At 37.3% G+C, this 13,976-nt stretch overlaps 1 protein-coding gene across 1 annotated transcript; it reads left to right on the top strand.

Moving 5' to 3' along the window:
• Positions 1–4,031: 4,031 nt before the first annotated feature.
• LOC148742739 (uncharacterized) lies at positions 4,032–12,759 on the top strand. Its single transcript, XM_088748265.1, has 9 exons — positions 4,032–4,146; positions 5,045–5,089; positions 6,442–6,774; positions 6,973–7,224; positions 7,858–7,981; positions 8,409–8,480; positions 9,681–9,752; positions 10,086–10,157; positions 12,684–12,759. The coding sequence occupies exons 2-9, from the start codon at positions 5,050–5,052 to the stop codon at positions 12,757–12,759; spliced, it is 1,041 nt and encodes a 346-aa protein (XP_088604391.1). The 5' UTR covers positions 4,032–4,146; positions 5,045–5,049.
• The last annotated feature ends 1,217 nt before the right edge of the window (positions 12,760–13,976 follow it).

Genomic DNA, 13,976 nt, shown 5'->3' with positions numbered 1-13,976 from the left:
TATGTCATGAACTGAACTGTTCACATTCGGTGACCAGGCATTGAGCTATGTCATGAACTGAGCTGTTCACATTCGGTGACTGGGCATTGAGCTATGTTATGAACCGAACTGTTCACATTCAGTGACCAGGCATTGAACTAGGTTGTTTCGACTTTATTGACTATGTTGGCTTTTACAGTTGCTTACTACGAGGCTATGTTATAGTTAGTTATGGACAGGTTTTCAAGTACGTTTGGCAGTCACAACAGTGTGGAACAAACATTGAGTTCTAGTAATATGCAGGTTCAGGGATTGTTGTCACGCAAATTGTTCACCTACGTTGTTTCTTTGTTTAGTTTTTTATTGTTATTATTATTATTATTATTCCTATTCTTATTATTTTTTGTTGATGTTGTTGTTGTTGGAAAGGAAGATGTCATGTTTAAGCTGGCATAATTAGCATACATTACATACATTGCACGTGGGCTGTGTTGTTGCATAATAAACAATTGAGCATGGCGCTGTGTGCCTACTAAGTCAAACATTACATCATCTATCTGTAAATCGAAGACATCGAAGCAGCAAAAACATTGGATTAGACCTTTGGGACATCACTTCGGTGGGAAAATTTTGTAAACAATACTGTCGTGTTGGATGAGTGGCGTGAAAACTTTTGAATGTCCCAGGAGAGTTTTATGAAACTGTGTGATAAGGTCAAACCTTTTCTGCAGTAGCAATCTACAAATATGAGATGTGCAATTGATGTTGAGAAGCAGTTAGCAGTAGCTTTGTACTATTCATCGGACGAGGGGAGATACCGCAAGGTTTCTAATGCATTCGGCATCGGAAAATCAACTGTCTGAAACTGTTCGACGAGTTTGCAAATGCATTTCAATCGTCCTTAGGGTTGATTGCATTTGATTACCAAAATCAAAAGAAGTGTGTGAGGCAGTTGCCAAGTTTTATGATGCTCATGGCTTTCCGAAATGCATAGGAGCTGTTGATGGAACAAATATATTTATTAAACAACCCTTAGAAAATGCAACTGCTTACATTAACCGAAGAAACAGATACTCATTAAAACGTGGAAGCCAGCTGTGATTACAGATACTGTCTCACTGACGTCGCGATAAAATTGCCGGTGAGTGTGCACGATTATTTGGGTGGCGCCTTTGTTCTGCACGCATAGCTACCGAACGTGCCTTCGGCAGACTTAAGGGAAGATTTGGAGCGCTGAAACGTGAGATAGACATAAATCTCAATGATTTACTTCATGTAATACGTTCATGCTTTATTCTACACAATTAATGTGAGGTGACTGGTGATCATATATCCAATGAGGCTATTGACAAAGCAGTTAAGGACGACAGGGAGTTTCAACTTGGCACTACAGCTGCTAGGAATCAAGAGACAATGGCTACTATGAGTAAGCAGACTCGTAAAGTTTTTGTGGAGTATTCCACTAACAATGCTGCCAATTTAAATTGGTCAATTGCAAAGAATTTTAAAACAGGAAATATATGACTTTGCCTGATGACTCCTCAGAAGTTTGGTATTTCAGAGATCACACCTAGCCGGCCCCATTTGACACTCTGTTGCAGTTTTAAAACGTTCAAAATTACTTCTACTCTTACCTTCGATATCGTCAGATAGTTTCCTGTTCATACCAGTACAGCAAGATATCAGTTGTGTCCAACTTGGGCATGTTTTTATTCCAAGATACTTGTGTTGATCTTACTAGTTAATAAGATAAAGATGAAAGACTGACATTCCTGTGATTGAACGTTATTTAACAAGCATGAAGCTTATGAAGTTAGAAAGGGAGTACTTACAAACATTAAACCCAACAACTATTAATGGCAACAAGTAACAGAAAAAATTTAACCATTTATATTTATGAAATTGCTCCTGGTACAGTATAATGCATACAAAAAATGAAAATCTCTGAGGTAAATAGTACAATAACAAGGTAAGCCTACCAACGTTTTTCTACCTAGTGAGCTGGCAAACTGGCAGTGCATATAATAAGCACAACTCAACTTTGTTAACAGAGTACTAAAACGGTGCACAATCCAACAGTTAGGGTAGACACAGTGTGAATGTTAATGTTCAAAACTTACTTAAATGAGAAGGATCCTGTAAATGCCAAACACCTGACATGTTGCTTTGCTGTTGCTGATATTCGGGATGTTTGTACTGCAGATGCTGGTTCTGTTGATGATTCTGCTGCATTATCATCCCCAGCATGTTAAATCCATTCTGCAATGTGGAGCTTAAAGGGTGTAAACTAACGGTAAAAATTTGCATACTTTCCATGTATTTTTCTTCTGACTTTTCAAGCTGATTGATCATTCTCTTTTTCAACGGAAGTTCTTCCTGTCCAAGGGCTAACATTCTGTTCTCTGTTCTGGTTTTCTTCGTGAGCTTGGAATGTTTTTTCTCTTTTAGCTTCGAAATTAAATTTCTTCTTGTATCAACAGTTTGTTCACCTGCATCATTGGCACTTCCATCCAAGGTTGTCTCACCAGTGTTATCCTCCCTTGTAGGGTCATTCGCAGCGAAAGGTAGTAGCCCCGATTTACTTTCGTCAGGATTATAATTACCGGATATCTCTTCCGCGGTCTCAATGCCATTATCCATAGCTTCGACAGCCGGACATTCAGGCTATAGTTCAGCGCATTCGTCAAATAAGACTGTTACGTACCACTCTTCCACCTCCGCTTCGTCTTCCAGAATCTACAGCTTTCCGATAACCGAACTTTATCCTCTTCAACTTCACAATGATTTTGTCTTTGGAGAATATGCTAGTATCCTTACAGTTTGGGAACTGTGCTGGGTCTACTTCGAATTCATCGTTGTTTGGATATCTTTCAATGAAAATTTCTTGTCATTCCTCATACCGTATGATAAAGCAACATTGAGCAGTAGTGCTGTCTCCTCATCCGTCCAAGTGAAATATTCGTTATCCGTGCTTCTATCCGAATTGGCTTTTTTTCTCTTTCGTCAACACCATTTCAGTTGCACTTGGTTAAAAAAACGTTGTGCGCATGAGGAGATGATAAAACCACTGACAAGTGTCATAAACTTCATCCGTTTATCAGTTCCATCTGAACACAAGGAAACTTTCGCACGGTTCCGTGAAAACAGAATGTCCGGTCGAAATTTTCGGCCGTTCGAAAATTCGTTCGGTACCGTGTGAACATAGCCTAAAGTATTTTACGAAAACTTAAGAGATATCCGTTTACCTTTGTTTTTGGCGGTAAACTTTAACAATGTCCTTAATGGGCCAATTTATAAAAAAAGAGAATGTTCTTTTATTTACAAACAAATCGAATACGTCTACACTAGAGACAAATAAATAAGTTGCTGGATGCTCCTCGCTTTTTCTTATAAAGGGACAGTTTGAAACAGCTGTCGGAATTATCATGCTCTCTGAGGGATCTGAATTAAAATTTTCCGTTCGATAGTAAATGCGACTGGTAGGCGACTTTGTTGTTATACGTACTCTGTTGGTTCATTCAATACATTTATTAGGTTTAACTGAGGCAAGTAATTATTCCGTCTGATGTAGACGAGGCCGTTAGGCTGCCTTAAAAGTTTCTAGTTGGAAGCTTTTTCCTTCACTTTTTCAACATCTAATTTGTTTTTTGTTCAGTTGTAAGAGCGGAACTTTTCTCGATTTTCTCCTCTGAGGCTTAAATTTAAAAAACCTCCCCTACCATTTTGGTCAATTCGTATTCAAATAAGCTAAAAGAGAAAAAGCAAAAATACAAGAAACACAGACCCTTTTTGCATACTAGCTACTTATGATCACCATCTTGAGACTGAAATGTTTTATAGGATCCTAACAGATTCACTTGGCTACATCAATTTTCACGGGTGATCTTTCACAATGTCCCGCAATATTAGTTCCAGGAAAAGAGTATGATCTTTTTTATGAAAAATAACTTCTTGTTGAACTTTAATTTATAACTTCACATGAATAAATAATAGTGAAATAACGGGAAACTTCTCCCTTTATCGTATCCAAGCGGAAGCTTGAAACATCTGTCAAAATTATTATTTTTCTCTGAGTCATACGACGGAAAATTTTCCGTGCTATAGTATAAGCGATTGGAACAGCACGTGCCGTGAGATAACTCAAGTTGTAAGATATTCTTCCCTTAGGTAGGTGACTTTGTTGTTATACGTGCTGTGTTGGTTTATTCTATTTATTTATCAGGTCTCACCGAGGCAAATTAGGTTGTTTCCATGAAAAGAACCAGAAATGAATTTCATTAGGCAAACATCGTAAGATGTTTAGATGAGCTCAAGTGAACTCAGTTAAACGGGCATGGAACAACATGGATTATTACGAGAAACAAACTTACTCGCCCTGAGAAGAAAAAAGTACAAAATAATGGAAAAGAATAAATAAAAAATACTCTTGACACGGGTACTTCCGATATTTTTATCTGCCCCAAGTTTTCCACCTACATTTGAGCACAATTAGCTGAAAAACAACGTCAGGATAGGCTAGAGCACTAGAGTACATGTCCATACAGGATAATTGATCGACTGAACTCGACAATTTTAAGTAATGATATTTCCAAAATTTCAAATTGTCCAATATCATTATTCACAAAAAAACAAAACAAAACAAAGGAAAATAGGTAAAGAGGAAAGAGCGATGTGTAGGATTATAGGAGCAAACAACGACAATAAATTCCATATTTCCTTTTACAATTGTTTTTGACCGAGATTATTTTTTTTTGTCTCGAAAAATAATACGCAGTCAGTTTTGATGTATTTGGACAAGTAATTTACTACATGCGTAGAATGATTAGCAACTGCAAGACTGTCAAGTTATTTTTAGATAGCAGTGAAATGCAAATAAGTCAGTACACGGTTAAGGTCGTTAAACCATCTCACTTCGACTACTTTACGACTTGTTCATTTTTTTCCTAGACATTTATATAATTACTGGCCTAACTCTACAAGCACATTTTCAGCATTGCTTATGACTATAGCTCTGTGCAGGTTTCAGGATAGACGTAGTTTACATTCATTTATTTCCTTTTGTTAGGGAAGATGTCTATCAATAGCATGTGGATTTTCACTGCTGTTTTAAGTAAGTTAATTGTTCCTATTCAATTAAGAAGTTTAATGAATTATTCAATTTAATTTTGTTTTCCATGAGGTAAACAACTGTGTCACTTTGTGGTGAATTTTCAGTCTAAGAAACAAATTTCGAGAAAACTTTCCAGTAGTCCCAATTTCTTTGGCGTTAGTTTGAAGACCTTCTGAGAAAATGTGAAGTATGCATCACTGTAAAAGAAAAAACAACCAGAGCTGATGAATCACTAACCATTGGAAAATTCCCATATCTATCAAATTTCCAAGCCCTATATACCTCTCTCACGTTCGTGAGTGTTAGTTTCCTCGAGTTATTAGGATACCCAATCATAGTTGGAAAAACGAATGGTGGCTACAGTCGCTCTTTGCTGGACGTAATGCATTTATTTATACTCTTTAGTGTTTGTTAGCCCACAAGCACATTAAAGACACAGTAGCCACTTAGCTGAGATATGAACTCGCAGAGTGAAGTGACCGACCGTGAAAAATTTGCTCGTCGTTATCATTCCTTCAAGTTTCCTTTGATCGAGTATTAAGCGTTACGCGTTCCGATGCGGTTTGACTACGTTGCATTTTGTATTTATTGAATTTGTTGCACAGGTAAATAAACAACTTGGGTAAACAAAATGAATGATGAAATCATATCTATTAAAATAGTAAACGGAAAAGGAGACAGAACAATGTCCCAATTGATGTTCAGCCTAACTGATACACGTGAAATAGTTTCGTTTTGCATAGGTACTTAGTATTTGAGTTAGCGTGAATTGATGTACTTCGGTTTAGCAGAGGAAACCTTTATGGCCGAGATCCACGAGGCCTGCTCTAGCTTTGCAAATAAGTGCCAAGTCTTTCATTTCCTCCTATACTCCAGTTGTAACAGAGAAAGTTTACGAAGCCGATCTTTGTAGGGCATATACTTCGGATAATTCAAACTAAATTTCCTGGCCCGGCGCCGAACTTTTTTAAGCAAACGTTGGTCCGTCTGGGTGTATGGTGATCATAGTTCACATACCTACTCATTTATTTCGCTAACAGTCGCCATTGCGATCCCGTCAAGGTAGTATTCTCTTTTTATGGCTTCTTTCCTCCAGGAGATGTTTACAGCATTGTATTACATATTTTAATATTTATAAAACGTGGAGACAATACTTTACTTAATACAAATCCTGGCGGCTGCGTTAAACTTTTGCGAGACGACTTGTTTGGTCGTTAGCGAAAGACATATGACATGGGCGAGCAGAAATGAAAGTGAACTGAACAGGAGACTTCACAATCAGTGATTAATCGCATTTCTGCGCAATGTATGTGAATACGTATTCCTTAATAAGAGTACGTTGTTTGTTACAGTTCCAATAATCACGGAAGTGTACTCTCAGAAACGTATCCCAGACTTTGATACAACAAAGCTCATTCAAGTGGAGAAAGGACAATATGTGGAAATAAGATTTCGCATCTCTAAGCCCTACAGGGTGCCTGGAGCGCCTTGTGCAGATGAGGAGTATCTTGAGATCCGTGATGGTTATAATCAGTCTGCTAAACTACTGGGTGTATTTTGTGGAAGGAAAACCCCTGATATTATCCGGCGATCCAGTGGACATAACATGTGGTTGAGATTTTCAGCTCAGCAAAAATACCGGTTTTCGAAATCAAGCTATGAGGGAAAGGCAATAAGTGAAACAGGTAAGTATTTTGAAAGTTTTATTTCAATAAATGTTTTTATGGTATAACTGAGGGAAAATGATAAGAAAGCTAGAGCGCAGAAGCGCGGTATTCGAACGGCTGAGGTTCAATTTCTCCTAGGGACTCAGAATTGTTACTTCTTCCCACGCTTGAGTCAAGACGAAAAATGAATATTTAAGTCTATGAATTTTTCTTTAGTTCCTGCAAACCTGACAAAGGTACCACAGAAGCAGTTTGTCCTGTTCAACCATTCTTCATCTTTGTGGTGCCAGGCAGAAGGTGGACCGGCTCCATACATTGTTTGGAGAAAAGATGGAGCTGTTGTGCAAAACAGCACAAGTGTAAAATTTCAACTGAACATTACTGAAAAAGAAATAAATACAAGGTACAGCTGTGAGGTGGACAGCAATGGCCTGTTGAAGAGGAAAAACATCAGCCTCATTGTTCAGAGTAAGTCTGTCAAGTTAAATTAAGGTTAATGTATGCGCATATATGTACATAATTGTCCCTCTGACAAAATGCTTTGAAGAAATTTGGATGGTACCAACCTAACAGTATTACAGAGAAAACATTTATTACCAGGCTACCACGCGTGCCTTCCATTTAAAGGAAAACGTTGAGCAGGAGGGATTTCTCTTGCCACCAGGGAGGATGGATATTCTTTTCTTCTTTTTAACAAGGCAATCTTGGGGACTATTCAGTTATGTATGAATGTTTGGCGCATGACACAAACCCCGTTAAGAAGCCTAATAATATTTGTTTTCTCTACAACACTGTTGTACAAAAGTATTGACTTGGGTCTCTCTAGTCATGGTAAAGAATCTGAAATCATTGAATTGCTCATAACTCGATGTCCGTCGACTTCTGATAAAAATCTATTGTTTTAACTATTACTCACTGCAAATGAGAGTTCTTTACCCAAATACACTTTCCTTTTTAACAAAGCCAGGGACAAAATGATATGCGATGAAAATCGAGATCTACACTGTATAGAGCAGAATATCTAAAGAGAGCATTCAAAAGCTAATTTAGGTAAAGTGTCCAAACATCAACTTTAGTAAATATCTTGCCATTGTTTGTTAGGCTGCCCTGAACCTTGTCAATGCACAGTTCTCAAAGGTAACATGAGGGGCTTCATGGGTGTTGATTGTCAACGGAAACAGCTGAGATCAATTCCACAGAGCATTCCAAGAGCTACTGTAAAACTGTAAGTAGTTAAGTTACAAACAACATGATCTAGAAGAAGCTGATGCATTAAGTTACATGTTAGGTTCTTTAGAGATGAAGATCGATTACAGCCCCAAATTTCATCGAATAGGTATGAGGTTTGTTTGTAAAAAACTGACTGGGAATGAGTAGCAGAGGTATTTTTAGAGTGATAAATGACAACTACTGTGTTGGTGGGTTTAACGGAAAGTATGACACAGTAACATCATGTCATGATCCCTACAACGTTTCAACATCTGTTATAATCTCGGAATTAATTCTGTATGATACATGTGGTGTGAGATTCTAAGCAATTTTTTACCTTATGGTCGAAATTGTCATATATAAGACAAAATGATCTTTTTTGTGAGAAATACGGTTCAATGTTCACAGCCAGTAAATGACTTGGACATTTTCATTTTTTTCAGGAACTTGTCCAAAAACAAGTTAAAGACCATGTCACCAGAGATTTTCATTAACAAAAGCTGGCTACGATACCTGTAAGGAAGAACTCTTTTCTAGCTGAAAAGCCTTTTCCTTCTCAATCTTCTGTGATAGAGAGACTTTATTTGTACTTTAAGGCGGTAAATTGAAATATATCGATTTCTTTATGTGACTTATCCTACGCAACATCGCTGATGAACAGTTCTCTTTTTCTCGAAAGGTCCTTACAGATAATTGTTTCAGTGTGTTTTCAAACTATTGGTCACTCGCCGCATCGCCTGTTAAAATCTACGAATGTAGAAGTCTAAAGTAAACTTAAATATTCTACGATCTCCATTTTATCTATTTTAATTTGCAATTTCTGGCAACGTCGCGCCGTAAAACTATCGAATTAGTCTCCTTTTATTAACATTTTATAACATTGCGTGATAATCAGATGGTGAAAACGATTTGTCAACGTTACACTCATTTCCTTACCTCAGGATCAAAATATTTTATAAAACATGTCCAGCGGCGAGATAAATAAACTACCTAATGATTCGTGATAATAGGGAACTGTCTAGGAACGAGTTGAAGAAATTATCGCCAGGATTGTTTTCTGGTGTTCGGGTTTCCCACTGGTCGCGTTTGACATTATAAGACTCTTGAATTCCAAACCATTTTTTGGAAGAAGCCCAAAAAATATTTGCTCCTTAGATATTAAATATTTAAATGATAAAATATCATTAGCAGTGGAGAGAACCTTTGAAATAAGTGGTTGTAGGTAGTCTTCTGGATATACTTGCAATTCCAATGACGCGTGCAATCTTGTAGATCTTATATATCTACATAAAATCAGAAGAATTTTTCCAAGGACTCTTTTTGCCACAAAAAAGGATACCCAAGAAGTCATTATGTAGTGTATACTTACTTATTAATTTAATGAATAGGAATACACCGCTCTCGTTGTAAGCAGAACAAAGACTTCTTAAAAAGTCAAATTGCAACAACATCGATCGTTAGGAGATTTTTGTCGAAGGCCGCACTGATGCTTGCAATCTTATGCTTGCAAACTCATACGAACAGAAGATTTCAAGAAATTTTCAAGGACTCTCCTTGCCACGTAAAAGAATAACCAAGAGATCACTCCGTAATATTTACCACCCTATCCTTTTAATAGACAGTAACTTGCTTTCCTTGGAAGCATATTGCTACAACTTTTCTCATCGCTGAGGGTTAGGACTTGACACTTTTATTATGTCTAATTTTGGTGACAGAGACTTGTCTAAAAATCAGTTAAAGACATTACCGCCAGGAGTTTTTAATAACATGACTTGGCTTCACAGGCTGTAAGTACCCTTCTTAAGACAGATACAATTCCGCTGCTACTTGCGTGCTAGCAGACGGTCCTTTTACCTTTTTCAAAGTATAAATTTCTTGTTTTGTTATTACGTTTAATTCCGAATAGTGAGCCGATATGAGTAAGATTCTTTTAGATAAACCAACCTTTATCAATCTGGAGCAACAGCATATCGTTAAGTCCAAAAGAGCAGAGGGGTACCAGCGTGATTCTCATTTAATGCTAACCACCACATCTAATAAACAATAACTTGTTTTCATTGAGAGCATATTGCTAGAACAGTGATCATAGCTGACATTTTGTTATCCAATGTTGATTACAGGGATTTGTCAAAAAATCGGATAAAGTCGTTACCGCAAGGAGTTTTTAATCAATTAAGGCGGATTGGTCGGCTGTAAGTGATCTTCTTAATACACATGCAATTCCAGTAACGTGGGTAACTTTGCCTTTGCAAATCTAATGTGTACGCAAAATTAACTTGAAGACATTTCTCAAAGGCTCACCTTGCCACATATAAGACCCGAGAGGATATCGAGTAATACTTACCACCCTACCATTTAATAAACAGTCTCTCGCTTTAATTGTAAGCGTAATGCTATAGCCTTAATCTCAAATTAGAGCCGAACACTATTATTATATCCTATGTTGGTAACAGAGGCTTGTCTAAAAATCATCTAAAGACATTACCGCCAGGAGTTTTTAATAACACGACTTGGCTCCATCGGCTGTAATAAGGGGAGGCTTCTGGATACAAATGCAATTCTGCTGCTACTTACAATGATACCCAAGAGAGCAATTTGAAATAGCTACTCCCCTACATATTTACCGATTAAGAACTCCCTTTTGTTGAGAGTTAAATGCTAACACCTTAATAATTACTAAGACCTGGTGCAAGTTGTGATTTCTCTAATAACTAAAAGATTTGTCCTATTGAGTGTCTGGAAACTGTTCCTTTCTTTTTCAATTTGCGAACAAAGCGAGTTGGTCTGGCGATGGTAAACAAAGCCCTTTAATGTGATTGCTACGGTAATATCTGGCACCTTAAAGCTCAGTTGTGATCTTTTATCAAAAAATAGCGGCCTGTCTGATAACCAGTTAAAGGACTTGCCATCCCGAATTTTTGATTAGCTTCACGGATTAAAAAGTCTATAAGTACGAACCACCATATACCCCTAAGTATCTTACGTGGCTGTTCCATAGACTTTCCATAACTTTGGACCTTTTGTTTTTGTTTTGTTTTTTTCTAAATCATCCTATTCTCTGTAATGGTTTTAAGCATTCATTTCCACCGAATTTCATTTTTTTCTATTTCTCCTCAATACTGTCATACTCTTAAATGATTTTAAGAGCCATTGATCATAAATATCGAGAATACAGCGACAGTGGAAGAAGTTCATAAGTCATTTCATTTTTCCTAGATGACCCTTTGGATGAACCTTTTTGAAGAATTATGTCAAAAAATTCCATCGCGTTTTGTTTCTCTGTAAAAAATCCAAAAAATCAAAGTACGCCTCGACGGCCGTTTTCCCCCCGGGAAGCAATGGAAAATTATGCAAATTCGGCAATTTCGTACGCCACAACGCGATGCAATCCCACTTTCAGATTTTGTGTCGTAGCAGATATTCATTTTGTTGTTTTGAAAGTTTAATAGATGGACTGAACAGGTTTTTTATATAAAGTATGTTTTCGAACACAAGGTTGCTGTTTCGAGATGTGTTTCAGTCGTCGAATAAAAAAAGCGACCATCTACGAGTAGAGTTTAGTTTCGCGGATTAAAGTGTCAATTGTCGGCTGAGAGACATTTTCTTACAAAAATATAAACTTTTTGCTAAGTTGTTACCTTTAAGTCTGATCAGTGACCCAATGTGAGTAAGATTTCTCTTATATAAGCCAACCTTTCTCAATCGGGAGCAAAAGCATATCATTAAGGCGTGAGGCGTGAGTAGTCCAGTGGTCAGTGCGCTGGACTCTGGGTCGGTTGGCCCGGGTTCAAGTCCTGGCTGGGGTATAACGTTGTGTCCTCAAGCAAGATGCTTCACTCACATTGTTTCGTCTTCTCGGATAAGACGTAAAGCCGTGGGTCCCGTCTCCTGTAAGGTTAGGGGTAAGAGACGTAAATTTCCCATGCACGACATTACTGTGTAGTGGATGTCCTCCTGGGGTGGGATGGGTGGGAGGGTGAGATCACTACATGGACTGAAGCGGCTGCCAGAGGTGCCTGATAAAAATCCGATCTCAACCTTAAATACTTTAAGCGCGACTGAATATATCCACATAGAAGTCTGCGCTATATAAACGTAAAAATGTATAATGTATAGTACTCATTAAGTCGAACAGAGCACGGAGGGGTATGATGGCTGCTTGCCTGTTCTTAACCCTATCTCTCAGAATTGTTGTAGCTATTGCAGTGAGTTATGACACACATGAATAATAGTACTAGGTAACTAACTTGTAAGTTCTTCAAATAAAGTCACTTTTGCATGCCTACAAATCATTATGTCTTTTATGTGATTGTCCTATTGAGAAGACTACGAGTTCCTCAAAGAAACGTTTTCGTTGATCTACTGACAGAGATAATTTTAGAAGCGGAAAGGAACGTATTTTCACGAGCAATAATGAGGAATAAAAGAGTCATTTTTATTTATATGTATCTATTCAAGCGTTTCGAAACATAGTCTTCCTTGGTATGAATGGTTGGCTCGTTGTCTTGATTAATAACAACTCGTCGAACAAAGGTACTATACTTAGAAAAATGACCGGAATTTGTCCAAGGAGTCTTCTTGCCATAAATTAGGACACAAATAAGTTTTCCATATAATGCTAATCACCATATCTAATGAACAATAACTTGCTTTCATTGAGAGCATGTTGCTAGGATAGTGATCATAGGTGACACCTTTTTATCCAATGTTGGTTACAGGGACTTCTCAAAAAATAGGATAAAGTCGTTACCGCGAGGAGTTTTTAATCAATTGAGGCAGATCGTTTCGCTGTAAGTGATATTCAGTGATACACATGCAGTTCCATTGATGTGTGTAGCCTTGTAATTGCAAATAGTACGTATACGCAAAATTAACAGACATTTCTCAGACTCATCTTGCCGCATTCAAGATATATAGCATAATGCGATAGCCTTAATCATAACTCAGAGCGAAACCTTACACTTTTATTATGTCCTGTGATGGTGACAGGGGCTTGTTTAGAATCACTTAAAAGCATTACCACCGTTTCTAATAATATGACTTTGCTTCATAGGCTCTGAGTAGGCCTCTTGATACAAATGCAATTCCACTGCTACTTTTAAGGATTTCCAAGAGAGCAATTTGAAATACCTAACACCCTATTTATTTAATAAATAGTAACTCCCTTTTCTTGAGAGCACAATGCTAACACCTTAATCATTGCTAACTAAGACCTCGTCCAGATTGTGATTTCTTTAATAAGAAAAAGCGTATCATCATATTGTGTGTCTGGAAACTGTTCCTTTCTTTTCACTTTCCCAACAAAGCTGGTCGGTCAGGCTATGGTAAACTAAGCCTTTTAATGAGATTGCTATGGTAATATCTGGCACTTTAAAGCTCAGTTGCGATATTTTTTATTAAAAATAGCGACCTGTCTGATAACCAGTTAGAGGACTTGCCACCCAGACTTTTTGATCAGCTTCACGGATTAAAAATTCTTTAAGTACGAACTACCATGTACGCCTCAGTATCTTAAGTGAATGTTCCATAGATTTTCCATATGTTTGGACTCTTTTTTGTTTGTTTTTTTTTTTTCTGTTTTTCCTAAATGCTGTCATACTTTGAAATGATTTGAAGAGCCACTGATCTTAAATATCGAGAATATAGCGACATTTGAAAAAGTTCGTAATTCAATTTATTTATTCCTAGAAGACCCTATGGATGACTCTTTTGAAGATTTATGTCAAAAAAGTTCCATTGCGCTTGCTATCTTAAAAAAAAAAATCCAAAAGATCAAAATCAGCCTAGATGGCCGTTGTCCACCAGTAAAGCAATGAAAACTTAGGCAACTTCGGCAATTTCGTAAGCCACAACGCGATCCAATGCCACTTTCAGATTTTGAGTCCTAGAAGCAGATAGTCGTTTTATCTTTTTGAAAACATAACTTTTTTTAAGTTATTGCCTGTAAGTCTGATTAGTAATCCGATGTGACTAAGATTTTTCTCATTTAAAACCAACCTTTATCAATCGGG

The sequence above is a fragment of the Stylophora pistillata genome, chromosome 1, assembly GCF_964205215.1.
Source record: "Stylophora pistillata chromosome 1, jaStyPist1.2, whole genome shotgun sequence".
NCBI classification, from domain to species: Eukaryota; Metazoa; Cnidaria; class Anthozoa; order Scleractinia; family Pocilloporidae; genus Stylophora; species Stylophora pistillata.
This window is presented reverse-complemented; position numbering and strand designations above follow the sequence as displayed.